The sequence below is a fragment of the Aquarana catesbeiana genome, linkage group LG02 (assembly GCF_042186555.1).
Source record: "Aquarana catesbeiana isolate 2022-GZ linkage group LG02, ASM4218655v1, whole genome shotgun sequence".
NCBI lineage: Eukaryota > Metazoa > Chordata > Amphibia > Anura > Ranidae > Aquarana > Aquarana catesbeiana.
The window spans coordinates 93,792,170-93,819,992 of NC_133325.1; the positions used below are offsets into that span (position 1 = coordinate 93,792,170).

Genomic DNA, 27,823 nt, shown 5'->3' on the forward strand with positions numbered 1-27,823 from the left:
CAACTCTTTTAGGCTGTATATAGAATTGGGCAGCAACTGTTCACTTCCCTCCTCGATACAGCTGGAGAGGTGCAGTCAGGCGCTATCTATCCCTATAACCCTATAGGATTGTGAGATTATGGACAGGGAGTGATTGTAGAGGAGTGAAGGGTTTGTCATCTTCCATCATAAGGGGGTCCTCTTCTTCTTGGTGGAGAAATGTAGGTGTGCTATTGTCTACAGCCTTGCTCATTAACTTTTTTACAAAAGGTAGAATACAGCATATAATCAGGGCTAAAAGGACCAGGATTATTAATACCGTTACCCGTATCTGGGCGAGCACCTTCTGCCACCCACTCATCCAGCTAAAATATTGATCCCATGGGTCTGTGATACCTGAGTTCTTCTTCAACTCCAGTGACAGATCTTCTAATTTCTTTATAGCTAAAGTAACCTTACCATTTGGGCCAGTATTATCAGGAATGTATGTGCAACAAGTTCCTGTTTTTTCTATCATTTTACAGACACCCCCCTTCTCGGCTAACACCATGTCTAAGGCCATCAGGTCCTGGAATGTCATGTAGGAAGTGGGGGCTAGCTGGTCAGCAATTCCCTGGAGGGCGTCTTTAGTGTAATTTACGAATCTCTGTTGGTTATAATATGTGTAGTGTCAGGTCACCTAGAGGCTGGATGACAGATGCACACCGTTGGGATCAGGAATGCACCGCAAGGTAGTGGACCCTAGCACTGACTGCTGCGGATTGTACCCTGGGAGGTTCAGGAAGCAGGTTTACTGGATCACTGACACAGATCCCACTGGGAGCTAGAACATAGATTCCCCAGGGCGCGGAGTCTAAGAGCCAGCAGGTGTTCACCAGAGCCTCTAGTGGTGAGGATGGACTGCGCTGCAGTCTGGCTCCAGGTCGCGGCCCCCAGGGTCTCACAGCTCACGCTCACGGTAGACTACAGGAGCAGAGGAAGGAGGGAGCTGGCTGGAACATCAGGGTCACAGGCAAACAGGGATGGCCGGGAACAGGCCAAAGTCGGTAACAGAAATCAGATGAGGGAAACATAGCAAGTACACACATAGGCTAACACACAGTGGTTGATCAGCACTGCTGGCTTGCAGTGCACAGGTTAATATAGGGTTCCCTGATAGGGCCTGGGGTGGGGCCATGCTTAGAGGGGAGGTTACAAAAGCAGTCAGGTGAGGGTCAGCTGGTCTCTAGAGATGAACACATGGAGACAGGTAAGCTGATCGACAAACTCTATTGCATAACCATGACATGTAGTTAATTCAATCTACATTCTTGCTGACAGTTGTTATGGGGATCAAAGACTCAAAACCAGCTTTTACCTGATCCCTGCCTTTAAACTCATCAGGGACCCCCCTTGTAACCCCTATGACATGTATGTATACATGAGGATCAAAGCTTCCGGAGAGAGCTGCTCGCTTCCTCCTCTGACTGTGTGCTGGGTCAGTGTATGTATCAGGGGTATCTTTGGTTAGGATATGGGGGCTTTCTATTTTCATCTTTTTTGTCTAATGCACTCTGTGGTCGCCCAGTCTGGCCCTGTGTTCCAACCCACTGGCCCCCACAGAAACCACAACTCTGTCCCCAGTAACTGTATGTATGGCATACATATATGTCCTTACCGTCAGGGATATCACTGTACCAATGGCATCACCATGAAGGGTCAAACGGACAAGGTACTATGTCACCGTAATCTAAGGTAAAGGTGGTCACATGTGTACCTGAAGAGTTACACCAAAACGTAATTATGTTATCATTTTTGTGATGGCCACCTCCTGGGCCCCTCCCCCCTAGATCAAACAGAAAAAGGATATGCAGCACCCGAAAACACGCTCTCCTGCAGTGATAAGCGTGCATTCAGGTGTTCTTCCTGGCCAACTTGACTGAGGTGGCTGTGGTCAGCAAAACTTGGAATGGACCATCATAACTTGGCTCAAGGATCTCCAGACAGTAGTTGGTGTGTTCCTGTATCTAATTCAGGATCTGGAATGGAAGAAAACACCTGGACATGCATTCAGGTTAATTCTCGTGATAATGTGGTTACATAATTAGTCAACACATCAGACTGCAACTGTAACTGTTGTGGAAAGTAACAACCAAGTCTGGGAGCTGAACCAAACAAAATTTCATAAGGGGATAGGGCATGTTTCCCCTGGGGGTGTGTCTGACACTGAACAGGGCAATGGGCCAACTGATGTTAGTCTATTGGGCCATCTTTAACATCCTGTTTTTAGTGTCCCATTCATCCTTTCTACCTTCCCGCTACTTTGAGGGTGGTATGGGATGTGTAGTGCCAACTGAACCCCCAGTGCTGCCCAAATCTCTTTAGTAAGGGTTGTTGTTAGGGCTGGTCCCTGATCTCTCAATATCACCTCTGGGACCCCAAATCTACATACTATCTCACTCAGTAATTTCTTAGCTGTGGTCCTGGCAGTCATGACCACTTCCACTAGGGCGTATTCGAATCTGCCACTTCTTGGCACTTGAGAATGATCAATTTGCATCCTCTGGAATGGGGTATAGGGCTTTTGCCAGGTGCTTCTTCTGTGCATTCTGGGTTACATTTGGTGCAGATAATGCATGATCTGCAGAAGCTGTCGGTCAGTGGAGTAACTCTTGGTGCAACACTTGTTGATAAGAGAGTTCATAAAAGTCTTTGTCAAGTGGGCAGCTCCATGTGCCCATTGCACCACGGCTGGGTACATACTCCTGGGTAGACAAGGCTTCTTGTTGCACTCGAATAGTCCATTTCTGAGAGTTGTTCCTCTCCGTTTCCAGCTTTCCTTCTTATCCGGACTTGCTGTTTCCTGTAGTTCTTTTAGATAAACTCTGTCCACTGGGAAAGTCTGTAAGGTAAGCACGGGGTGGTCTTCTTCTACCACCCTGCTGTCCACTTCCCGCGGACCACCAGCTGTCTGTTTGGCAGCTGTATTGGCTCGATGATTGCCTTAAGCTTCTTTTGAGTTCATTTTGTCGTGTGCTTTTACTCAGAATAGTCACTTGGGTTGGGAGAAGCAAGGCATCAATCAATTTTTCACAGGTGTTCCTGCAGCCATCAGGAATCCTCTGTCCTAGATAACACCATAATCATGGGCAATGCTGAAAGCATATCTTGAGTCCATGAATGTTGGCTCTTTTTCCCTCTGCCCATTTACGTGCTGTAGTAAGTGCTTATAGCTCTGCCTCCTGTGTAGACATCACCGGTGTTAAGGCTTCAGCTTGTAGAACAGTATTTTCAGTGGTGACCGCGTGTCCTGTGCGGTCACGGGGGTGACAAGTCAAGACTCTACTCCTCCTCCTCCTTTCCCCCCTCGAGAAGTGGAAGAAGGGTGGTAGGGTTCAGTGTTTGACAACTTAATAGAGTAATGCTGTCCAGTAGGAGGGAACACAGGAGTCTCAAGTGTCTGGTAGTGGACAAGTGTTTCGGCTGGATCTTGGTTGAATATGGCAACAACGTCATGGGGAACAAGCAGAACGAGGCAGTGTCCGAGGACCAAGTTCAAAGTTTTGTCAAGCAAGTCTTGTGTAGCAAATCCAGCTCGCAGACACAATAGGCCTCCTCTTGCTACCGCATCCAGCCGACAGGAATAATATCCTATGGGGCGTAGGCTGATGCCGTGTGATTGGGTGAGTACACCTGCAGCATGTCCCAGACGTTCGGATACAAAGAGCTTGAGCGTTTTGTCGTAGGCTGGGAGCCCTAGCGCCTGGGGTGGCGCACTCAAGGGTTTCAAACTTTAGATATTTCTTCAGGAGACATCTGGAAGGGTCTGATTGCAGAGCATCAGTAGGAAGGCTTCTGGAATCCATGCTCTGCACTAGGAAATTAGTCCAAGGAAAATGACAGGTGTTGAGCACCACTGCAATTTGGGCTTTGAGGCTCTGCAGCCCTGGTTGGCAAGATAGCACAACAGGCTTTCTGAGGTGACTTCAAGAGGGGGTAAGTCAGCTGCACAAAAGAGAAGGTCATCAACATGTTGGAAGAGAATCACTTCCGGGTGTTCCTTTTGTCATGTGTCAAGGATGATAGCCATAGCTTTTGCAAACTGGCTTGGAAAGTTCTGTGCCCCTTGTGGCACAACTGTTTAGGTATGTTGCCGTTTCTTTCCGTGGATGAATGCGAAAAGGTACCAGCAGAAGGGGTGAGGGTGGACACTGAAGAAAACGTTTGTAAGGTCCACCTCTGTGAGGTATTTTGCAGTCAAAGGCATCCACAGTAGGTACCTGGTTCTCTTTTTAGGATTCTCTTCTTGGGGTTATTGTGGTTTCCGGGGCAATGAAGCGCCCTCTTTTAGCTTGACTGAAACTGGTGGCACCTTTAAGTTACCGTTGTCTCCCGGTCCTGTGGACCATAGGCACGCAGGGATTCTGTCAAGTACTTCCTGCAGTATTGAACTTGAAGTTTTTTTCTTCATTAAGTGTCATCAGGAGAGGCAGAGAACACAAAGCAGATGAGTCTTCTAAAGATAGGGGAGTATGTAACTTCACCCCCCTTCAGGCGTGTCCTGATTGAGGCCTGTAGTCTGGACAACACATCAGCTCCTAGTAGATTCAAGGGACATGTAGAGGACACCACAAATCTGGCAAGCAAATCAGGAAGTGGAAAGGAAAGAATTATTAGGCAGGTTCACCGCTCTCAACACACTTTTGGCTGCACCCCTGTCAATGAGGAAAGTGGTAGGTTTTTCGTCTGGGACATCTTGGGGCTCTGCATTCTTTTTTGAAGTGACCCCGTTTCCCACAGTTGTAACAGGTGATCCTTTCCCTGGTATTGGGCAGTGGTGGTGGACTAGTGTAGGTGGGATCTTCGTCATGGGTTACCATGAGGGGCGTTGGTTTTTTACCTTTTTGATTTTCTATACCTCTGGCCGCCAACAATAAATCAGACATTTTCATTGAATGGTATTCAGGGCGGGCCACCATCAGGCCTTTTCTGATATCCTCTCTGAGCCCTGAAACAAAAGCAGTTGATAACATGTGTGTGTGTGTCTTTATGAGTCTAGCATGATACTTCTTCACACACTACCCTTTATCTTGGGTAATATCTTGGATTGTGGTCTTCTGATCCGTCAACTTCTCCTTTGCCCAGTCGTGGAGTTGTGCACAGAACTCCACGCCTGAGGTGTAGGAAGTGGCACTTGTCAGGCAGGCATCATTGAAGGCCATCTGCATGACTGGCCAAAAGACATATCCTGCTTTGATTTGGCATAGGCTGATCAAGTCTCTCCAGGCAGCTGAGTAAGTTTCTTGTATTTGCACTATCCTGTGGTAGAAGGGAATTGGCTGCTTCTCTGGGTCAGGCAGACTTGTCACTAAGGCCGCTGCTTGTGATAGAGTAAAAGCGACATACATCACTGGTGCCCCTTCTGGTAACCGAGACTGTTGTTGGGGCGGGGGCTGACAAGAGGCACTGTTCTTTACGGTTGCCAGCATGTGTTTGAGATCCTCTCGGAACTGAGAGTCTGGAGCCGGATTGGGGGTTAAATCAGTGGGTGGCCTTGCTGCCTGCTGTCGGGCTTCCCACTCAGATGCTTCTTCATCATTAACATATCCAGCCTGGGAATGTGATGCTCCCGTATTGGGGAAGACAGGTGTGTGGTATGAACCATCTTGGTCTAAAACAGGGAGGGCTGGGTACAGGCTGTTTAAGCTTACTGGGTGTACCAAGATGGCCGCCGGCAGGAAGTGCACTGGACTGGGTAGAAAGTGAAGGCATGGGTGCACTAAGATGGCCGCCGGGCTGAGTTGTCACAGTGGGTTGTGCTTGGGTGGTGAGAAAGGAGTGGTTGTTAGACGGAGGGCAGTGCTGTCCCTCCCCTCCTTTGTTTAAAGTTCCAACATATCATCAGCTATACATACATAATACAATCGCCATCTTTCTTAACTTCCTTTATCCAATTTTCTTTATCACACAGGATTTTTCTCCCTGTTTCTTCTGCAACATAACTTTCGTCACTTCTTTCAACTTTGTTAACTATTTCAACATCTTCTTTGCAATATCACTTTCTTTTCCTTTTTTTAAAAGAGAAAAATCACTTTCTTTTTTCTCTCGTACAACCAAGGGGTTAATATTTTTCTCAGCGTTCTTATCAGCAAATTCCTTCGGTGTGGGCACATAAGACTAATGTACAGTTAATCTCAGAACAAGAACAAACACATCAGGGGTAGTGAGGAGCAACGGCCCGCGACCCAACAGATCCCCCGGGCAGCCCCCCTCCCCCTCTCGTGTATATCAAACAATAAACCACAAATACACTCAGGACAGGACATTACACCTGCCACTCTCTGAACCGTAAAGCCTCAGCAGGCTAAGATAAACGCAAGGGCAGACCACCCTGCAAAAATAAACCCGTTTATAGACGTTTTTCTACAGCTCTACACCAAGAGGCCGACAACTCTTCTTGGGGTGAGTCCTCTGTAACGCTTTCAGACTGCAAAGCCCGCAGCTGAGATAACCCTCAAAGGTTCCTTGAACCTAGAGTACACCCGTCTATAAACGACTGCTACAAGGAAACTATCTCATCCCAGAGGCCGACAGCTCGTCTGGAGATGAGACCATACATTCACGCATGTAGCACTTTTAGACTGCTGAGTTTCGTAACCCAAAGAATGACAGACAGTGAACAAAAAATACAGTCAGCAGAAACCCATCAGCAGGTTCGTTAAACAACCTCAGGCGAGGAAATACCTGCCTCTAAGACAGTCTCAGCATACCGACAGAATCCAGCCGTCAACCGAAAGATAAGCGAGTCGTACAGTGGTAAGAATATCAATCAACTCACCGGTACTGTTAGGGCTGCGCAAACCCCACTCTCATTAATCAGTTAACGCCCGAATGCTTGTCGCGGTATAACTTCGACCGTAGCCTGAGATCCCGGGTTTCGGCACCATCTGTTATGGTAATGATTAAGAGCTCCAATCGAGCTCAAGGTTATCTGCTGCTGTCTCTAATTTTGAAAGTGGTGATATGCATGCATATAAAAGTAAACACACTGAGACACGCTCAGTTTCGTTACTGTTACACTTCTAATTTATTCAAGGCGGTGTTAATGTTTTATACACACAAATACGTCATTGCTATGTCAGTCTAATAGGTACATCTCATTGGTTAAGATAGAAAAGAAGATGGATAATTTTCATAACGAGGTTTGGCTCTCTCTGGTCTTATCTCCAGTTCCGCATTCTTTTGATGTGTGGGAGGCAGGGGGTAATCGCCATCTTGAGAAAATATAGGAACAGAGCAAATCTGTATACTTATATAATGAGTAAGGAGAAAAATATGTATGCACATAAGAAAATAGACATTTTCAGATTACTATTATTATTATCTACATCACATTCCTTCACAAGTCAATACTTTGTAGAACCACCTTTCACTGCAATTACAGCTGCAAGTCTTTTTGGGTATGTCTCTACCAGCTTTGCACATCTAGAGAGTGAAATTATTGCCCATTCTTCTGTGCAAAATAGCTCAAGCTCTGTCAGAATGGATGGAGAGCGTCTGTGAACAGCAGTTTTAAGTCTTGCCACAGATTCTCAATTGGATTTAGGTCTGGACTTTGACTAGGCCATTCTAACACATGAATATGCTTTGATCTAAACCATTCCATTGTAGCTCTGGCTGTGTGTTTAGGGTCGTTGTCCTGCTGGAAGGTGAACCTCCACCCCAGTCTCAAGTCTTTTGCAAACTCTAGCAGGTTTTCTTCTAAGATTGCCCTGTATTCCACTCCATCCATCTTCCCTTTAACTCTGACCAGCTTCCCCGTCCCTGCTGAAGAAAATCATCCCCACAACATGATGCTGCCACCACCATGTTTCATGGTGGGGATGGTGTGTTCAGGGTGATGTGCAGTGTTAATTTTCTGCTACACATAGTGTTTTGCTTTTAGGCCAAAAAGTTCAATCTGACCAGAGCACCTTCTTCCACATGTTTGCTGTGTCCCCCATATGGCTTCTCGCGAACAGCAAACGGGACTTCTTATGGCTTTGTTTCAACAATGGCTTTCTTCTCGCCCCTCTTCCATAAAGGTCAGATTTGTGGAGTGCACGACTAATAATTGCCCTTGGACAGATTCTCCCACCTGAGCTGTGGATCTCTGCAGCTCCTCCAGAGCTACCATGGGCCTCTTTGCTGCTTATCAGATTAATGCTCTCCTTGCCCGGCCTGTCAGTTTAGGTCGACGGCCATGTCTTATTAGGTTTGTATCATTTCTGGATGATGGATTGAACAGTGCTCTGTGAGTTGTTTAAAGCTTGGGATATTTATTTTTATAACCTAACCCTGCTTTAAACTTCTCCACAACTTTATCCCTGACCTGTCTGTAATGTGTTCCTTGGACTTCATGATGCTGTTTGTTCACTAAGGTTCTCTAACAGAACAGTTGTATTTATACGGAGATTAAATTACACACAGGTGGACTCTTATTTACTAATTAGGTGATTTCTGAAGGCAATTGGTTCCACTAGATTTTAGTTAGGGGTATCAGAGTAAAGGGGACGGAATACAAACGCACGCCACACTTTTTAGATATTTATTTGTAAAATACTTTGAAAACCATTTATAATTTTCCTTCCACTTCACTATTATGTGCCACTTTGTGTTGGTCTATCACATAAAATCCCAATAAAATACATTTACGTTTTTGGTTGTAACATGAAAAAATGTGGAAAATTTCAAGGGGGTATGAATACTTTTTAAAGCTGTTTATGCTTTACAATTAGTAGAGTTTTGTACACAATGCATCAATCTTTCTTTTTTTCAGCCCAGCGGGTTAACTTAAAAAAAAAAAAAAAAATGACCCGATGCCTCCATCCACACATTGGAGGTGGATTGAGGAATCCTCCCCACTGAGTTATTGTATTCTGACAATGGGGAGACTTCACTGCCATCAGAATACACTGATCAGCGCTGCCGCCTATAGCCAGAGGCACTGATTTAGGGGGGGAAATCTCTGACAGGCTGGTTATACAGAAGTTGATAAGTAGTTAGATTGCTGTATAACCAGCCTGCCCACACGTGGATTGAAATTCTGCCAGTCTCTGCTGAACCTGCCAAATTTTAATCAATACATGGTTGGTTGATCCAGGGAATCTGGTCTATATTCAGCAAACTTGATCATGAAGCCAGAGGGGAGGGAAAAAAGAGCAAAGCAGGCAGTGCAGCACAATTTAATAAAAGATAAAACTCAATATGAATGACAATAGCACTCACAAACAGGTGGAGTAGAGGATGACAGTTCGCGGTGGTTGGGTAGTTCGTGTGAACAGGGAACTGGGGTCTCCGTCCGTGGATGGAAGAGAGCAAGCCATGTGGAGGGAGCCCGATGCGCCTGGGATCCATCCAAGGGGAGCGGCATCACGCAGCCCTGTGTTTCCATGATGGTCCATCCAGTGTTCGGATATCCATCCAGAATGTGTGTCTCCAGCTGGAGTGTGGAGAGAAGCTGTCAGTCCGTCTGCTGTGAGAGCCAATAGGAACGCGTTTCGGAAGCAAACCACGCCTCCTTCATCATCCTTGATCATTTTTGATCATGAAGCCATTAGACAAGATTTGTTGAGGGTGATAGGACATTGAAAGTTAGGTGCTAGGTTTAAATTTTTAGAAGCTCACTTGAGTCTTGGGTTTTTACAATTGTTTCAAAAAAAGTGTTGCGCTGTCACATAAATCATCCAAATTCATAAAGAGTGCATACATCATAAGATTACCAAATTAGAGTCCAGTGAGAAACTCCTACTCGGTCCATCATGAATACAAACTCTACACACCAAATGTGCACCAGCTACCTTATACAAATAAAGCAGCTTACCAAACATTTAGGCCAGATTTACACATATGCGAATTGGATGAGGCTTTCCCTGCATGTTGCACAGCCACTGGATCTCTGAACGGACATGCTGATGTCACCACTGAGCTCTGCCCTACATACGTTTTGTCCGATGGAATGGCTTTCAGGGGAAACAGAGTCCCTTGGGAGTCTTCTTGGGCTTTTACAGCCTTTACAAAATTATCAAATAAACGTTTTTAATAAATATCACTGATGTCTACTGTTCTGTAAGCTTTGGCCCTTACTGATGTTTTAACGCTGGGCATAGACTTAAGATGATGGTTGCTTATTTATGATTAATCTCACCTCCAAACGATTATTCCATCATTGCCCAAAAGCGTTGTCATTTATTGCCAGACTCTGTTTATTTCATAAAGATCAAGACAAAATCTTCTTGTTTTCTATAGGTAGGTTAAAGCGGACCTTCTCTCTTTCGCCTCATATGAACCTGCCACAATTACTGTAGGTGCTAATGCCAAATAAATACATTGAAGTATAATTTTCTTGTCTCGGTTTTTGTCTTCCCATGTGCCAATTCTCCTCTTATCCTTAGAGAAAACTACACCACCATTTTGACAGGTAGACATCATCCGTGGCTGGCCTCCTCCTCTTTACTCCCTGGGCTGGCCCACGATGATGTTTGCGCCAGATCTCACTCATGCCCAAACTTAGGAGCTGCTGCTTGCTATTTAACATGTCATTTGGTGTAGCTTAGTGGTTAGTTTTTCTGCATTGCTGCGTAGGGTTCCTTGGTTCGAATCCCACCAGCACATTGAGTTTGTGTGTTCTCTCTATGCATGCATGTGTTTCCTCTGGTACCCCAGTGTAACGAAACGTCCTATGTTCCACTTGAGTGCTTTCGTCATATACCGCTTCCTCCCAGTCTGAATATAGATATCAGTTGTTCCAACCGCTAACAACAAACAAAACGAGACCATACTCGTTTGGTTGCTGAACATGGACTGTTTATTAGAGGAAGAATACAGTCTTATATACAGTTGAAGACTGTATCATATTACTCTTACAATACACCTGTAACCAGAAACCTAATTAACATGAGCTAGTTATCTAATCATTTACCCAGACTTGGTGACTCGGAGATATTACCTTTCAGGGTAGACTTGCCATCTCCTCACTCAACTTACAATACACATAAGTATAAACACATCCCCCAATAGTTTTCTAGGAGACAAAGGTGTGTTAATGAGCACAATAAACTATTGGGTGAAAGACCCAGGCTTTCCAGATCTCAATCAGCATTCCTTCCACATACATCTGCCCACTGAGTCCCAAGCTGGCAGAGACCATCATGTCCTCCTTAATAATGTCCTTTTGCATTACATACCAGAATATCTTCTTAAATGCTTGTAGCTCCATCAAATGCCAGGGCCCATAGTCGATAGGCAAGAGGCTAGCATTCAGTCCCCTCCAAAAGCCTCTGTCCCAGGTGAGTCTGTCACACCCAGTTTCCTCCCACACTCTAAAGACATGCTGGTAGGATATACAAAAATAATCAATTATTATGTGTCAAAATGATATAAATAAATCATATGTAAACCCCATTTCTAAAGTAATCGAAACAAAAGATCATAAAGTCCAGTACAAATAAATCACCAGAAAGTCTTCTAAAGAAATGTGCATATAAACTAAATGCAGAAAAGTCCCAAACATCATGTCATAAAAATCCTCTTCACAATCACCGCTGTGCTCCCAACCGTGTAATAATAAGATCTGCTTACTAGAATGTTAGACCCCAAAAGGTCTAATTATGCTTAGAAGGGAAAATCCAAATCCCAATAATGGATGGATAGATAGGATCCCCAACCTTCAATCAGACCTCTTTATCCCTGGATGGATGAGAGTAAGCCTCCACTCGCCTCAAGGAGTGAGTGAATGCAGGTCAGCCTTCATGTCTACAATGTGCCACCCGAGTGGATAGATGGATTAGAGCCTGCACCCCCATAGCATGCCTGCCGCCCGGATAGAAGGAATGATGTGTGCTTCCACTCGCACAACTTGCCGCTGTGAGTCGCACCTCCACCCAGACTAAGTACGCAATCCACTGCTCAGCCACAGAGGGATTCATGCAGAAAGGAGGAAGGAAGAGCATTCATAGTGTTGCAAAAAGAGACATGTTTATTTTAAAATTGGGCATCACATTAGTAAAAACATCAGCCAGCATATACAAACTCCCCTAAACACTTACCTTAGACCGATCTTGAGCCAAAGATGTGCACAAGAGCACCATTTCTCTCTCCTCATTCGATAGATTTCAGCCAGTGAGGAGGGAGCAAGGGACTACAGAGCCGGCTCAGGAGCGAGCCCACATGAGTACCCCCATATCAAGCTGCTTGCTTTGGTGGGTGCTTGGTTGGGGGAGCAAGGAGGGCCCGTGGGGAACCCTATACTAGGAGGATCGGGGCTGCTGTGTGCAAAACCATTGCAAAGAGCAGGTAAGTGTAACATGTTTGTTTAAAATAAATTAAAAAAAAACATTTGAGCCTTTACAATCAGTTTAAAGACACTTTAAAGTCAAAGCAGTTAAACAGTGGACATCGCATACTGGACTACTATACCCTTAAAAGAGCTGCTTTGCAATATATATATATATATATATATATATATATATATATATATATAATATAAATAAAACCATTACCCTATACAATATGATCTGAAGCAAAGCCTGCACTTCCATAATCAAAGAAGGTAATTATAATCACAGTTGGAAAATAGAGGTGCTTGGGTTTCTTAACTGCAGTAAGAGTGAAATCTGGAGTTCACAGTTGATCAATCAGCTAGTTTGGCTGGTCCCTGCTGAACTGGCCAAATTTTGATCCATGTATGGCCAGCCTAAGAGCTAGTAAAGCACAAACATTCTGCAGCACCGCAAAACAAGAAATGTTCAAATATGGCTGCCCCCTATGCACATATATAATTACAAAATATTCACAAACAAAGGGTTTTCTAAATCATTAACACACACTCAATACATTATGGTTACACATAAATCTAAAGAAATAATAAAAAACACTTTTATATTTCATTTACGTTGCTTTTTATGTAGTTGTAAATGTGAACAGTAGGTACACAGTGGCTTAGATGTAAATCCTATCCAAACCCAAGAACTAACATTTAGGCAGGTGTTCTGTAGTACTCGGATATAGTTGGGAACAATGCTAATTAATCAAACGCAGGCAGCTTGTACAGGAAGTTATCAGCTGGAAAGTTTTCTGCCAGGATTAACATGTTTTGTTTTCACGTCTTGAATTGTATTTATAATTTATATACTCAATTATATCGTGAAATGTGTTTTATTGTTTGTGAATTCCAAGGATTTGTATTTGGAAACACTTGCATTTTCTTCTGGCAATAGCCTATGAAGACCATGAACTTATTCACTGTTCTCTAGAAATAGAAACAGGTGCTCATTGAGATAGTTTGGGTGCCATTGAAGGGGTATTACTGTGTATAGAACTTTCTGAGAAAAAGGATTGACAGTTAACTATTCATTTAAGAATGATATATTAGCGCTGTACCCAAGAAAACATCATTGCTGTGTACAAAATTTGGGTAACATTGACTGTTATCTGATTGAACATTGAGCTCTGTATGTTGATTAGCTGACATATTCAATGCAATGAATGGCTGCCATTCTACCTCGAGTCATTAAAATTGCATTATGTTATTAACGTAATTACTCCATGGAATGTGTAGAACCATGTTACTGTTCTGCCCCGATACACTAGAGAATGAGGTGCTGACAGCTACAGTGCATTGAAAAAGTATTCGTACCCCTTGAAATGTTTCCCATTTTGTCATGTTACAACCAAAAACGTAAATGTATTTTATGTGATAGACCAACACAAAGTGACACATAATTGTGAAGTGGAAGAAAAATGATAAATGGTTTTCAAGTTTTTTTTTTTTTTTTTTACAAATAAATATCTGCAGGGTGCATTTGTATTCAGCTCTCCTGAGTCAATACTTTGTAGAACCACCTTTTGCTGCAATTACAGCTGTATGTATTTTTGGGTTTGTCTCATCTAGAGAGTGACATTTTTTCCTATTCTTCTATGCAAAATAGCTCAATCTCTGTCAGATTGGATGGAGAGCGTCTGTGAACAGCAATTTTCAAGTCTTGCCACATATTCTCAATCGGATTTAGGTCGGGACTTTGACTGGGCCATTCTAACACATAACTATGCTTTGATCTAAACCATTTCATTGTAACTCTGGCTGTATGTTTAGGGTTGTTGTCCTGCTAGAAGGTGGATATCTGTCCCAGTCTCAAGTTTTTTGCAGACTTTAACAGGCTTTCTTCTAAGATTGCCCTGTATTTGGCTCCATTCATCTTCCCATCAAATCTGACCAGCTTCCCTGTCTCTGCTGAAGAAAAGCATCCCCACAACATGATGCTGCCACCACCACCACCATGTTTTACGGTGGGGGTGACATGTTAAGGGTGAGGTGCAGTGTTAGTTTTCCGCCACACATAGTAGATCTGCATGATTAATCATATAAGAATTGTGATCTCGATTCACCCTTCTACGATCTCCAGCCTGGATTACTGAGATTTTTCGGGTCTCCCCGGGATGTAGCCTGGACCGGACCGGAGGAGAAGCCATGGGAACCAGCGTGGAACGCAAATGGCGCCGATACCGGAACTGACGTCAGCAGAGAGCGTGATGCGCTGCAGTGGATGCCTGGGAGTGGGCAGTACCACATCTCGGCCGGGAAACACTGCAGTGACTGAGTGTGCGCACCAGCATTGATCTGATGCCCGATGGCAGGCATTTTTCCAACACAAATGTGAGCTTATATATATTATGACTGCTTGTCTGCTGCAGTGTTTGGACTTGATATCCAGAAAGTCCTTGACATAGGAGGGGGTAATCTCAGTCCTCCTTATGTCACCATGCTGCACCACCCACAGTCAGATCTACATTTCAAAATGGTTAATTTAAAAAAGGAAAAATCTATATCAAAGTTAAACTCAAGAAAAAAAAATGTAGATCTGTGGGTGGTGCATGGTGACATAGGGTGGACTGAGAATGAATGAATATATATATATATATATATATATATATATATATATATATATATATATATATATATACACTCCATCTATATATGTATCAGGGCTTGACAAAACCCAGGTCGGAGGTCGCAGAGTAGAAAATGGAGCCTGGTGCCTGGGCTGTTGTCAGCTCCAGTGACTAGCCTGAAGGGGCGCAGCCGGGCGCAACATTGCCAAGCACTGCAGGCGTCCCAGTGTTTTCTAATGCCATGGGCGGGGAGGGGCAGCATCATCAGTGCGCTGCACAGTCTCATAAGTGACGTATCCGTGTAGCCTCGTTAGTGTCCCATAAGTGCATAAAGGAACATAAAAAATTATAGGTGCCCTCCACCCCCAGATGACCAATTTTCACACAACAAAAATCTCAAAGTTACAAAATCAATAAATCCACATTAAGTCCACATGAAAAAGGAAAAAAAAGGGGGAAGAGTCATATAACGTGCTCTTGTAAGTCACCCTTCACTTACAGGAGACGAGCATTTTGTATTGGACTCTATCGCCTGTTTTACTTTTTCTTATAGACGTAATGTAGAGAGAGAATCGTGATCTTTATTCTAAGCAAAAGAATCGTGATTCTCATTTTTCCCATAATCGTGCAGCTCTAACACATAGCGTTTTGCTTTTAGGTAAAAAAAGTTCAATTTTGGTCTCCTCTGACCAGAGCACCTTCTTTCACGTGTTTGCTGTGTCCCCCAGGTGGCTTCTTGCAAACTGCAAATGGCTTTCTTTCAACAATGGCTTTCTTCTTGCCACTCTTCCATAAAGGCCAGATTTGTGGAGTGCATGACTAATAGTTGTCCTGTGGACAGATTCTCCCACCTGAGCTGTGGATTTCTGCAGCTCCTCCAGAGTTACCATGGGCCTCTTGGCTGCTTCTCTGATTAATGCTCTGCTTGCCCGGCCTGTCAGTTTAGGTGGACGTCGGCCATGTCTTAGTAGGTTTGTAATTGTGCCATACTCTTTCCATTTCCGGATGATGTTCAAAGCTTGGGATATTTTTTATAACCTAACCCTGCTTTAAACTTCTCCAAAACTTTACCCCTGACCTGTTTGGTGTGTTCCTTGGCCTTCATGATGCAGTTTGTTCACTAAAGTTCTCTAACAAACCTTTGCGGTACGCCACACTTTTCACATATTTATTTGTAAAAAAAATTTAAAACTATTTAATATTTTACTTCCATTTCCCAAATTATGTTGTCACCCAGGAAAGACTTAAAACATGTTTGCACTTTTGCTTTTTTGTTCATCTACAATAAATGGGGAATGGGGAGATTATAGCCTAGTACGTCGGGCGACGTCAGCCAATTCAATAGAAACTGGCCAACATTCGGCCCATGTCTATGGCAGGCGGTCCAACAGAAGTTGGCCATTAGGCCAGCTTACAGAAGCTTCATACTTTATATTCTCTGCTTATTTTGTAGATAATTAGAAATGTTTTTGTAGAAAATATAATTGTCTTAAAGATGTACAGGGGAGAATATTTTTACCAGAAAACAGCAGAAATGTTCTTTGGTCATTTTGTACTCAGATATTCATGTTTGTATTGCTTTTGTTTTTTTTCAGGATTTGCTTACAAGGCACAAGTTGATGGTAGCCGAATTTCTAGAACAGAATTACGATAGAGTAAGTAACAATACATAGATACTTTTGGCATATTGTTTCAGTACCATATTGTTGGACTTACTGACTTCTGCCTGATTTGGAATTTTAACTGGTTGTAAAGTTATGTAACACATTATATAATGCTGAATAGATGAAGGTGAACATTTCACAGTTCCGCCTTTGTGTTTGTAAAATAACTTACCTAGATACCCTTTTGGCAGCTTGAAGACTGCGGGTCACGTAATCGCTTTTCATAACTGAGTGAATCACGACCTGCAGAAGGACGTGTCCACATCAGGGCATCACGCCAATATAGGAAGTGACGTTTGCTGCTGAGCATCTGCATTTTCAAGGTGATGAAACGCAATTACAGACCTGGCAGCATTACATCACCTCCCCCCTTTGTGAGTCCAATCTCTGAAGGAGGAGTGAGAGATGGGTGGGATGCCTGGCTTTAAACTGAGCACGCCTGCATAGCTTGTATCTACTGAACAGAATGACGGGGGACGTAAACTGACCATGCTACCATGGATCAGCTTCCATGCTGGTGTGGTCAGTTTACTACCAGGAAGAGGGGAACTGACGGGTTCAAACAAGTGATCTATAAACAGGCAAAGGACACACACTAAGGCAGGGCTCGACAAATCCCAGGCACCAAGTTGCCATGGTGACTAGAAATTGTGTCCTGGCCCCTGGGTTCACACCTATGTGTACTGAAATCGCAATGTCATTCTGTGCGATCTTAGTACAGGTGCGATTGTGTCTCTCTCCACAACTTCCCGTTGACTTCAATGCAAAATCACGTCCTATTGACTTCAATGCACAATCACCTCCCATTGACTTCAATGAAGAATTGTGTCCCATTGAGTTTAATGAAAATTGTGTCACATTAACTTCAATACAAAACCGCCTCCCATTGACTTCAATGCATATAGATTTCATCTGTATGAGCCACCTCAATTGGAACACATAATATCTAGCCTGTTATGCGATTCTGTAAGTTTGAAAATGCATCCAGAATCACATATGTGTGAACCAGGGCAGCTCCATTCATACCTGGGCATTTTGGGATTGTCACAGAATCACTGCGTTTCTGCCACAATTGCAAAGCGTGGATTCAGGTGCCATTTATTTTCAACGGCACCCAAAACCTGTGCAGTTTTGCCATGATTGTTGTGTGGCAAATCGCATCTCATGAAGCCTGTCGCCTAAAAGAAGCTCCTGCTCCTTTTTCGGGCGACATGCTTCACGCAATGCATATTGCCTCTCAGTAAATCGAATGACAATCACAGCAAATCTCATGGCATAAAGCTTGTTGCCCAAAAAAGCTCATTCTCCTTGGGCGACAAACTTCACACAATGCAATTTGCCGTGCAGTAAATTGCATGACAACAGAGGCAAAACCGCACTGCGTTTTAGATGGCATTGAAATTAATGACACCTGAACCTGTGTTTTGCTATTGTAGTGCGTTTTGAGATTGTGGGCAGAATTGCAATGACTCTGCAGCCATCGTAGGTGTGATCAAGGACTAACAGAGCAGAGTTTTTCCCTGTAACAGGTTTTAATTGTCATTCTTTCCAGCCAGCCTATAACCCTGATGGCGTTACTTTAGGGTTAGGGGGCAGAAATTACTATGCTAAAAAAACATAGTTCCTAACTTTTTATCCGGCTCCTAGATTCAAAGCAAATTTTGTCAAGCCCTGCCCTGAGGGGACATTTTTTCCTTACCTTGGAGAGATTTTCTTTCATTTCCTATTGCGTCTTATGGACTGGAAGTGAAAGGAAATCTCCTTGAAATAAAACTGACCAGTGAACCATCTGCTAATCTAGCCAAGTCCTATCCATACAGGCTTTGTGGTGAAACAAATGCTAAGAATCCCAATAAAATCTGTTAACCACTTGCCGACCGCGCTATAGCAAAATGACTGTTATAGTGCGGTTGGCCAGTTCTGGGAGGGTGTCCCAGGACATCCTCCCGTGATCGTGCCGCCCGCTGCGACATGCACCTTGCGTGCTCTGTGATTGCTGTGTGCTTCAGACACAACTGATCACTAATCGAGGTAAAGAGCCAATCACAGCGGCTCTTTACCACGTGATCAGCTGTGTCCAATCACAGTTGATCACGATGTAAACACACTTGCCGTTTATCGTCATTTCTTTCCGCATGATATCGCAGCGCAAGGAGAGGAAAGAGCTAGTAACCGGCTAGTGTGAAAGGGGGACATCTGCACTGATAATCTGGGCACTGACCATAAGTGTCCTGATTATCAGTGCAGCCCCAACAGTGCCTATCAGTGCCGCCTTATCAATGTCCATCAGTGCTGCCTATCCGTCTGGCCTCATCAGTGGTGCCTATCAGTGAAGAAAAAACTTTTTTATTTTCTTTATTTGGCAAAAAATAAAAAAAACCCAGCGGTGATTAAATACCACCAAAAAAAAAAAAAAAGTGTGAAAAAATGATAATGTCATATGGGCTGCATGACCACCGCGCAATTGTCATTCAAAGTGTGACAGCGCTGAAAATTGGCCTGGGCAGGAAGGTGGTGAAAGTGCCCAGCAGGCAAGTGGTTAAACACAAAATGTAGAGAAGTCCACTGGTTCTGAATAATTATGGTTTTTTTAAGACGTATTTATCCAACTGTGAGCCAGAAGTTACCTATTCTAATGAGAACGGCAAAATCGGAACATCCTGGATGCCAAGAAATACTTTGTTACCAAATACTGTAGGTGAACCTTTCATATATAAGAACATATGGCCATATGTTTTCCAGACCCATTTTGCTTATTTCATTTTTTTTTTTTTAAAGCTAGAGACCCTTTTCAAGTAATCTTTTGAAGAAAACAAACAGAGCACAATTGTCTGTGGTTACTGACTGTACAATAAGTTGAGCCAGAAGGCATTTACTCCATATTTGTATGTCATTCTGGATACCTAGACTCTGTGCAAAAAGCATTCTTTGATAGCCTGCTACACCTGTGCTTCATAGAGTGAATGAGTATGATCAAGTCCTATATAAGCCACATATTCTTTTCATCTTCCTAGCAAACATCTCCTAGCAGGTTGTAACTTTTTAAATACATAGGAACATATGCCACATTATACAGTTCATAGACATGTGACTCCCATCAAATGTTATGTGATATAATTACATTAAACATTCTGAATGTATTACTGTGGAAAGGGCACTATAGTCTTTTATAATGCTCTTTAGATAACACATGTGAAATAGATCTTTTTCATGTAAATTTATCAATGCATGGTAATGTTTTAAAGCTGAAAAAATCCAGTCTAAACAGATTTTGTTTAAACACAAAGGCCATGTATATTCTTACTTCAATCGTGGTTTCTTCCATGAATTCGTGGCAGATCTGTGCAGTAATCCAGCTTTCAACAACTTCTGCACTTTGCCACTGTGCAGGAGCTTCCTGTAATAAAGACCGGTCACTGATGCTCTCTTCTTGTGCAGGGGGACTAGTCTTGTCTCTGCCCCCTCCTGTAGTTTTCTGTAATCGGCCTGTAGTAGGAGGACCTGATGGGCTTTTCTCACAGTTCTGCTCTCTGCACATACACATACATGATGGTATGGCCACTACTTTTACAAGGTAATATCTGGGCTTGGAATGCTATTTGGGGCACAAAAAGAGAATGTATATCTTCTGTGGCAGTTGAGTAATATATTTCAATATTTTATTTTTTTATATAAGCTTTAACCCTTTCACTGCCACCGCTGAAAGTCACACAGCAGTGGCAATGCTGGCTGTACACTACAAGCCAAAGGCTTTCTGTGACCCATGTAATGAATACTCAATCATGTTTAAATAAATTGATAAAAAAAAACATATTTTTGCTTGCACATGATTGGAGGAAGTCAGCTTTACCTCATTCACTGAACTAAGGGAAAATCCCCTCGCAAGGTAAACTGCATATTTTCCCTTAGTAGATCAACCCCCAAGTGTCAGCTCACTTCTGTTTTATGGTGTAGTAAATGAAGCAAGTATCCTTAAAATTTTGTTTACAAGGAGCTTTTAGCAGTTTGACAATTTTTAGTGAAAGAAAAAGGGGATGTGAGGGTGGCGCCGTCCTAAATCCTATTTTTAAGACCAGCTTCTTCAATGATTTATAAGTGCAAAAATTATATTAAATTCAAAGTGACTTGTGCTATAATTCATCAACCACGATATTCTAATAAATAAACAAGTGAATCAACTCCTCCAATTATAAATATCAAAGTGACTTGTGCCATAATTCATTGAAAAAATTAACGAGATAAAATATAAACAAGATAAAATATATCACACGTGACATGCAAAAATATCGTAGACCATAAATTGTGTGAACTGTTTATAAACTGGCTATGATGCATGCCCAGTGCACCGTAAAGTGAAAGAGTACCACCTGTATCTGACCTAAATAAATAAAAGTGTTAAATGGTTTTACACTATGGAACCCCTTTTTTTTCTCCTTCATGTCCTAACGATATCACCTTGATCCTGGTCCTGCCAAGTACTGCCGCACAGTGGCGCATACTGTGACTGCATGCTACCCCTGAAGGGGATAAAAAGCTGGTGAGTCTCTGCACAATCACAGCGCGAGACACCAGCACTTGGAATACACCTGTGTTTGCTTAAAGAGATACACCAAGAAATTTCACAGCGATCGTTGTCTTTCACTTTACGGTGCTCTGGGCACGCATCATAGCCAGTTTAAATTTATCACGAAGTAACACTACCTATACGGACTGTTCATTAATATTTTAGTAATCACGCAATTTATGGTTTATGATATTTTTGCATGTCACGTGTGATATATACGGACTGTTCATTAATATTTTAGTAATCACACAATTTATGGTCTACGATATTTTTGCATGTCACGTGTGATATATTTTATCTTGTTTATATTTTATCTCGTTAATTTTTTCAATGAATTATGGCACAAGTCACTTTGATATTTATAATTGGAGGAGTTGATTCACTTGTTTATTAGAATATCGTGGTTGATGAATTATAGCACAAGTCACTTTGAATTTAATATAATTTTTGCACTTATAAATCATTGAAGAAGCTGGTCTTAAAAATAGGATTTAGGACAGCGCCACACTTACATCCCCTTTTTCTTTCACAAATTTTTTCGCTTATTCCACTTTGGTGGAACTAGCACGCGTGAGGGCAGCAGTCCATCATTTAGTTTTCCCACCCAATTCCGTTGCGCGGATTCCTTATTCCTTTTGACAATTTTTAGTGTGCTTACATGGAAGGAGCGACAGGCCAAAAGATAAAATAATCCAGTTTAATTTATTGGTATTGTGCTAAAAGACATACAATGTGTTTTGGGGTCAGAGGAACTCCCCCTTTATCAGGGCTTCAGTTAAAAATGAAAAACCAAAACAAAGCAAAATTCCCAGCTCAACTTACCAGCCAGCATGCAACAAACCAAATTATCCTGTCTAACACAGTATCACAGTAAACACAGGTTAAGTTTGCACACATTGGCAAATACATGTGGAAGCTGTAGAGGCCGCCACAAGGCACCCCAGTCCTATCTCCAGAAATTATGAGAGCCTCCATAATAGGAGCACATATATAGTAATGGATAGTTTGAGGGCAGGTATATCTGGAGGGATCCGACTCCTCCTTAAATGGCACAGGGGCATACTGGACATCCATCAATCTAGTAATCTAGAAAGCAGTGGGAAGGGCTAAATTTAGTTTGATGCTGATTGACAAGCTACAGGATTGTGAATTAGCACTGATGATGCAGATAGTCTTGCCCCTGCAACATTTTTTTATCTCGCTGGTATTGCAAGTAGTCACAGCTAACATGAGAGTGGCAGCTCTGCTCTGAATTCAGCAGCAGTGCAGCATGGTTGCCACACCAATATAGAAAGCTACATTAGTTGGACTTCACTGGCAAGATCAGCTGGTATTTGTGGGACTTTGCAGGGCGTCTAAGGGAAAACTGTTTGTACAGGTGCACTTTTGTTTTAAAAAAAAAAAAAAAGGCAAAAGCTTTTTCGGCCATGCTTCTCTTGCGGGTCACAGGCGTGCAATTACCTTTGTCCTTATGTTTCCCAGGGTCAGCTGACAATGGGCTATTGCCGCGCCAGGCTTGGGAAGCATCCCAGGAGTATTGTCAGGATCCACTCCACTGCCTGATTGACAGCTGGCTGAGAGCCAGAGCCAGCCGCTACAGGAAGCAGTCACTGCTCTGCACTCAGCAGAGTGAGAACTGTGATCAGCGGTCATGTGATCGCTCAGTTCTCGGTCCTTTTAGTGCTGCAGCACATATTTTTTTTAATAGGAGGCTTTAGTTGTCGGTTCAGTTTTTCAATGAACAGGCATGCAGTGAAGGTGTTTATTCCACGTGGAGACCAATAACTGGCCAGTAATCCCATGTTTGCAATGCCTTTTTCTGCTGCGGTGTCTTTTTTAGTGATTTGAATAAAACTATTGACTAAATAAAGGTGTAGCTCTGTCTCTGAATATAGCTGGGCACATATATATTTAGATGTGTACTTTTGGACAAAGAGCATCATACAGAAGTGTTTATTCTGTGGTATGCTGTTTCTTGGTAAGTGCTACGCTATGAGCACATTCTTAGTACAAGCTATTAAAGAATGCTGATTCTGTCACAGGTGAGGCAAAAGTATTTTAAAGATTAATTAGAAACTGCACAAATCACTTTTACTTTTTACGTCTGCCCTACTATTTCCAGGCAATCCGAAGTAAAAGAAGTGGTTCTGACCCCTTTTTTATAACCCCTCCATTATTTCCCAAGATTAGCTTCTGAGCTGCATAAAAGCTGCTGAATGTGGACTTGTAAGTGCCGATTTGCTGCTGACTGCTGTAGCGAATTATGTACTTTGCAGTTGATTTACAAAAAGAATAGAAGTTGTTGATTGTTTTAGCAAAGTTAATGTTAGTGAATAGGGTGAAGCTGTGTTTCCCTTGAATACCTAGTTGTGCATGATACATGGATCTATATTTAGATGAAAATGTAAACAGAAAAAAAAAAAAAAAAAAAAACAAGGAAAAATGTCAATAAAATATTGAAACTCTTGCGAGCAACAGATATACAGTACAAAAGTCAGTACACCCCTCACATTTTTGTAAATATTTTATTATATCTTTTCATGTGACAAAACTGAAGAAATGACACTTTGCTACAATGTAAAGTAGTGAGTGTACAGCTTCTATAACAGTTTAAATTTGCTGTCCCCTTAACTAAACACACAGCCATTCATGTCTAAACCGCTGGCAACAAAAGTGAGTACACCCATAAGTGAAAATGTCCAAATTGGGCCCAAAGTGTGAATATTTTGTGTAGCCACCATTATTTTCCAGCACTGCCTTAACCCTCTTGGGCATGGAGTTCACCAGAGCTTCACAGGTTGCCACTGAAGTCCTCATCCACTCCTCCATGACGACATCACAGAGCTGGTGGGTGTTAGAGACCTTGTGCTCTTCCACCTTCTGTTTTGAGGATGCCCCACAGATCGTCAATAGGGTTTAGGTCTGGAGACATGCTTGGCCAGTCCATCACCTTTACCCTCAGCTTCTTTAGTAAGGCAGTGGTCGTCTTGGAGGTGTGTTTGGGGTCATTATCATGTTGGAATACTTTCTTTTTAATGTAATGCATGGCTATCACAATCACATATATTATACAATACTGTACTTGGTATATACAAGCTGCATTTCAAGCAGCAGAGCCACTACTTTTAGCTCTCCACAGATATTTAGTTGTACTTGGTGTACTAGATGGGCTTTAACAACAGTTACATTTTTATTTTTATTTTATCATATGTGCAGTATCACCTACAGGTATTGCAAATTACCAGATCAGAAGATAACTGTAAAATGGTTATTTTCATGATTAGTCAGAAATCTGTAAGATACACCAAAAAGTGATCAGGAAACAAAAGTTGTCCAGTGGATTTTTTGTACCAAGAAAATCTACTAGTGTATAACCAGCTTTTAAGCAGTCTTAGAAGCACACCTAGAAATTGCTTTCAGCTGTCCTCGCATGGTCCTTCTGCCTCAGTTGTCCAAAAAATAAATGTAGACTGAAAACTAGGGAATTTTAAGATGCAGATTTTTTTAGTCTGTGTTCATTTGCATTGCTTGTGCACACTTGTTAATTAGTTATTTATTATAGATTTGTGAAGTTAATAATTAAGACACTGATCTAGAGGCGAGGGACTCCATCAGGGAAATTTACTAAAACTGGCGCACTTAGAATCTGGTGCAGCTGTGCATGGTAGACAATCAGCTTCTAACTTCAGCTTGTTTATTTAAGCTTTGACAATAAGCCCTCGTTCACATTGAACGCAGGTTTGAAATCGTGCAAGGTCAGCTGAAAACGCACAATTTCAAACCCGCATTTCAGTGCGAGTTCGGGGGCGATTTGAAAGACATCTGTGAGGGTTCATGCACAGATGTCTATTGAATTCACCCCCGAAGTCGACAAAAGTAGTGCAGGAACTCATTTTGAAAATCACTGCGGCATCTCAAAGTCGGCGTCGAACCGATTGGGACAATGCCATTGCCGGCAATTGGCTGCGATTTGGCATGCGATTTGACGCGTCAAATCGCGCCAATATGAACGGGGGCTAAAACCTGGAAACTGATTGGTTTCTATGCACAGCTGCACCAGATTCTTCACTCTCCAGCTTTAGTAAATCCGCCCCATTGTCTTCTGTGCTGAAGCCATAAATGTCAGGGTTTGAGACCTATATCATGTCATTTAGGTTTTGTTTTTGGACTCTTTACCAGTCTCAAAACTTTTGTTATTGTCACAGAGCATGATTTTTTAAATATAATTTCATATTATGTTATATTATGTTATGTGATGTGTTGTTGAATTTTTTCTGATGTTTTTAAAAAAATCCTGTCACCAACTTGAAAATATTCAGGTATAATAATGGAGAAATTAAGTATTCTTATTCTTATTCCTGTTTGAGGATCCCTGACTGTTATCAAATACCATTTCCCACAGCTCTTGATTCACAATCTGTACCCTGTTGATCTACAGGACACAAACCAATACATTGGTCACTTACATACCTAGACCAATCTATGTACTACTAACTTATACATTTTTAATTTTTTTTTTTCTAGATATTTAATGACTATGAAAAGCTTCTACACTCCGAGAACTATGTGACAAAAAGACAGTCATTGAAGGTAACAGTAAACATGCAAATGTTTTGAAATGGGAAATTTTTGGCTTACCTGATCTAACATGATCCTCTTACCATGACCACTTGCAGTCTTTGGTAAACGACTTCACACCCCTGAATCATTGACCCTGTAATAAATAGTTTAAAAGTCTGCAGAGATAAATGACCACTTGCAAATAGCTGCATTGGCATTCATGTCACTGTATTTGGTGGGTATAAATGGTACTGGACTGGTTGTTGCAAACCTCTTCCTTACTTTCAGTTACCTTGGCTCTGAGCATGTGCATCTGCTTCTCATCAGAAAATCAGTACAAAGCAGAGGCTTCTTGTTTCTTTATAGGTAAATTCATTCCACCCATATACATACATACATACATTACAAATATATATATATATACTGTCTATATATAAAATATATGTTTACCTGAAAAAGATTGTCATTTTGGTAGCCATTCTTGTGATACAGCAGGTTAATTACCCTGCTACTTCCTAGTTTACGTTTACTGTGTCCTCAGTAAACATTGACGTATTTTCAAATGTGTATTTAGCTATTCTTCAGAAGTTTTTCTTGTATGTATCGCAGATGGCATTATTAATAAATCACCGGGAGCGGATGGCTTGCACCAGAGAGTACTTAGGGAACTCAGTCAAGTAATTGTCAGACCAGTGTTCCTAATTTTTACTGACAGTCTACTGACTGGAATGGTGCCAGTGGATTAGAGAAAAGCCAATGTAGCAACAGTATTTAAAAAGGGCCCAAAATGCATCCCTGGGAATTACAGACCAGTTAGCCTAACATCAATAGTATGCAAGCTCAGGGCCATCTTTAATATGGATTGGCAATATCGCCCCCCCCAATCATGACACAGGACTCCCTTCCCCATACTACCCAAATCACTACATAGGACCCACATTCCCCATACTACCCCCATAATTACAGGACCCCCCTCCCACATCATTACACAGGACCTCCTCCCCCATACTATGCCCATCACTACACAGGCCCGCTCCCCCATACCACCCCCCCTATTATTACACAGGATCCGCCCCCCATAATACCCCCATCATTACACAGGCCCCCCCCTCCTGCTGAGGGTGGAGAAGCAGGGAGAGGGGTTATTGGGGAGGGGGTTATTATTGAGAGTGGAGACAGGGTTATTATTGAAGGTGGAGAAGAAGGGAGTGGTGTTATTATTGAGGGTGGAGAAGCAGGCAGGGGGTTATTGTTGAGGGTTTAGAGGTGGGGAGGGTCATTATTGTTTAGGGTGGAGAAGCAGCGAGGGGGTTATTGTTGAGGGTGGAGAAGCAGCGAGGGGGTTATTGTTGAGGGAGGGGGGTTATTGTTGAGGGTGAAGAAGCAGGGAGAGGGGGTTATTATTGAGGGTGGAGAAGTGGAGAGGGGGTTATTATTGAAGGTGGAGAAGCAGGGAGTGGGGTTATTATTGAGGGTGGAGAAGCAGGAAGGGGGTTATTATTGAGGGTGGAAAGCAAGGAGGGGGTCATTGGGGGTGGCAAGGCAGGGATTGGGGTTATTGTTTAGAGTGGAGAAGCGGGGAGGGGGCGTTATTATTGAGGGTGGAGAAGTGGAGACAGGTTTATTATTGAGGGTGGAGAAGCAGGGGTAGTTATTGGGAGTGGAGAGGCAGGGATTGGGGTTATTTTTGGGGGGGTGGAGAGGCAGGGAGAAGGGGTTATTTTTAGGATGGAGAAGCGGGGAGGAGGGTTATTATTGCGGGTGGAGAGGGGGGTTATTATTGCGGGTGGAGAAGCAGGGAGGGGGGTTATTACTGAGGGTGGAGAGGGGGGCTATTTTTGAGGGTAGAGAAGCAGGGAGAGGGTTATTGTTGATGGTGGAGAGGGGCGGAGGGGGGTTATTGTTTAGGGTAGAGAAGCAGGGAGGGGTTATTGTTGAGGGTGGAGAAGCAGGGAGGGGGTTTTTGTTGAGGGTGGAGAAGCAGGGAGGTGGTTTTTGTTGAGGGTGGAGAAGCAGGGAGGAGGTTATTGTTGAGGGTGGAGAGGAGGGGAGGGGGGTTATTGTTGAGGGTGGAATAGCGGGGGGGGGTTATTGTTGAGGGTGGAGAAGCGGGGAGGGGGTTATTGTTGAGGGTGGAGAAGCGGGGAGG

General features: G+C 42.8%; 1 protein-coding gene across 1 annotated transcript in view; it reads left to right on the plus strand.

The window, feature by feature from the left end:
• LOC141127062 (calcium-binding protein 39-like) overlaps positions 1-27,823 on the plus strand; it is a 99,351-nt gene that overhangs the window by 59,144 nt on the left and 12,384 nt on the right. Inside the window, exons 5-6 of the mRNA XM_073613225.1 lie at positions 16,482-16,541; positions 25,639-25,704. Coding sequence (XP_073469326.1) covers positions 16,482-16,541; positions 25,639-25,704 — 126 coding nt within the window. The remainder of the gene's footprint in view (positions 1-16,481; positions 16,542-25,638; positions 25,705-27,823) is intronic.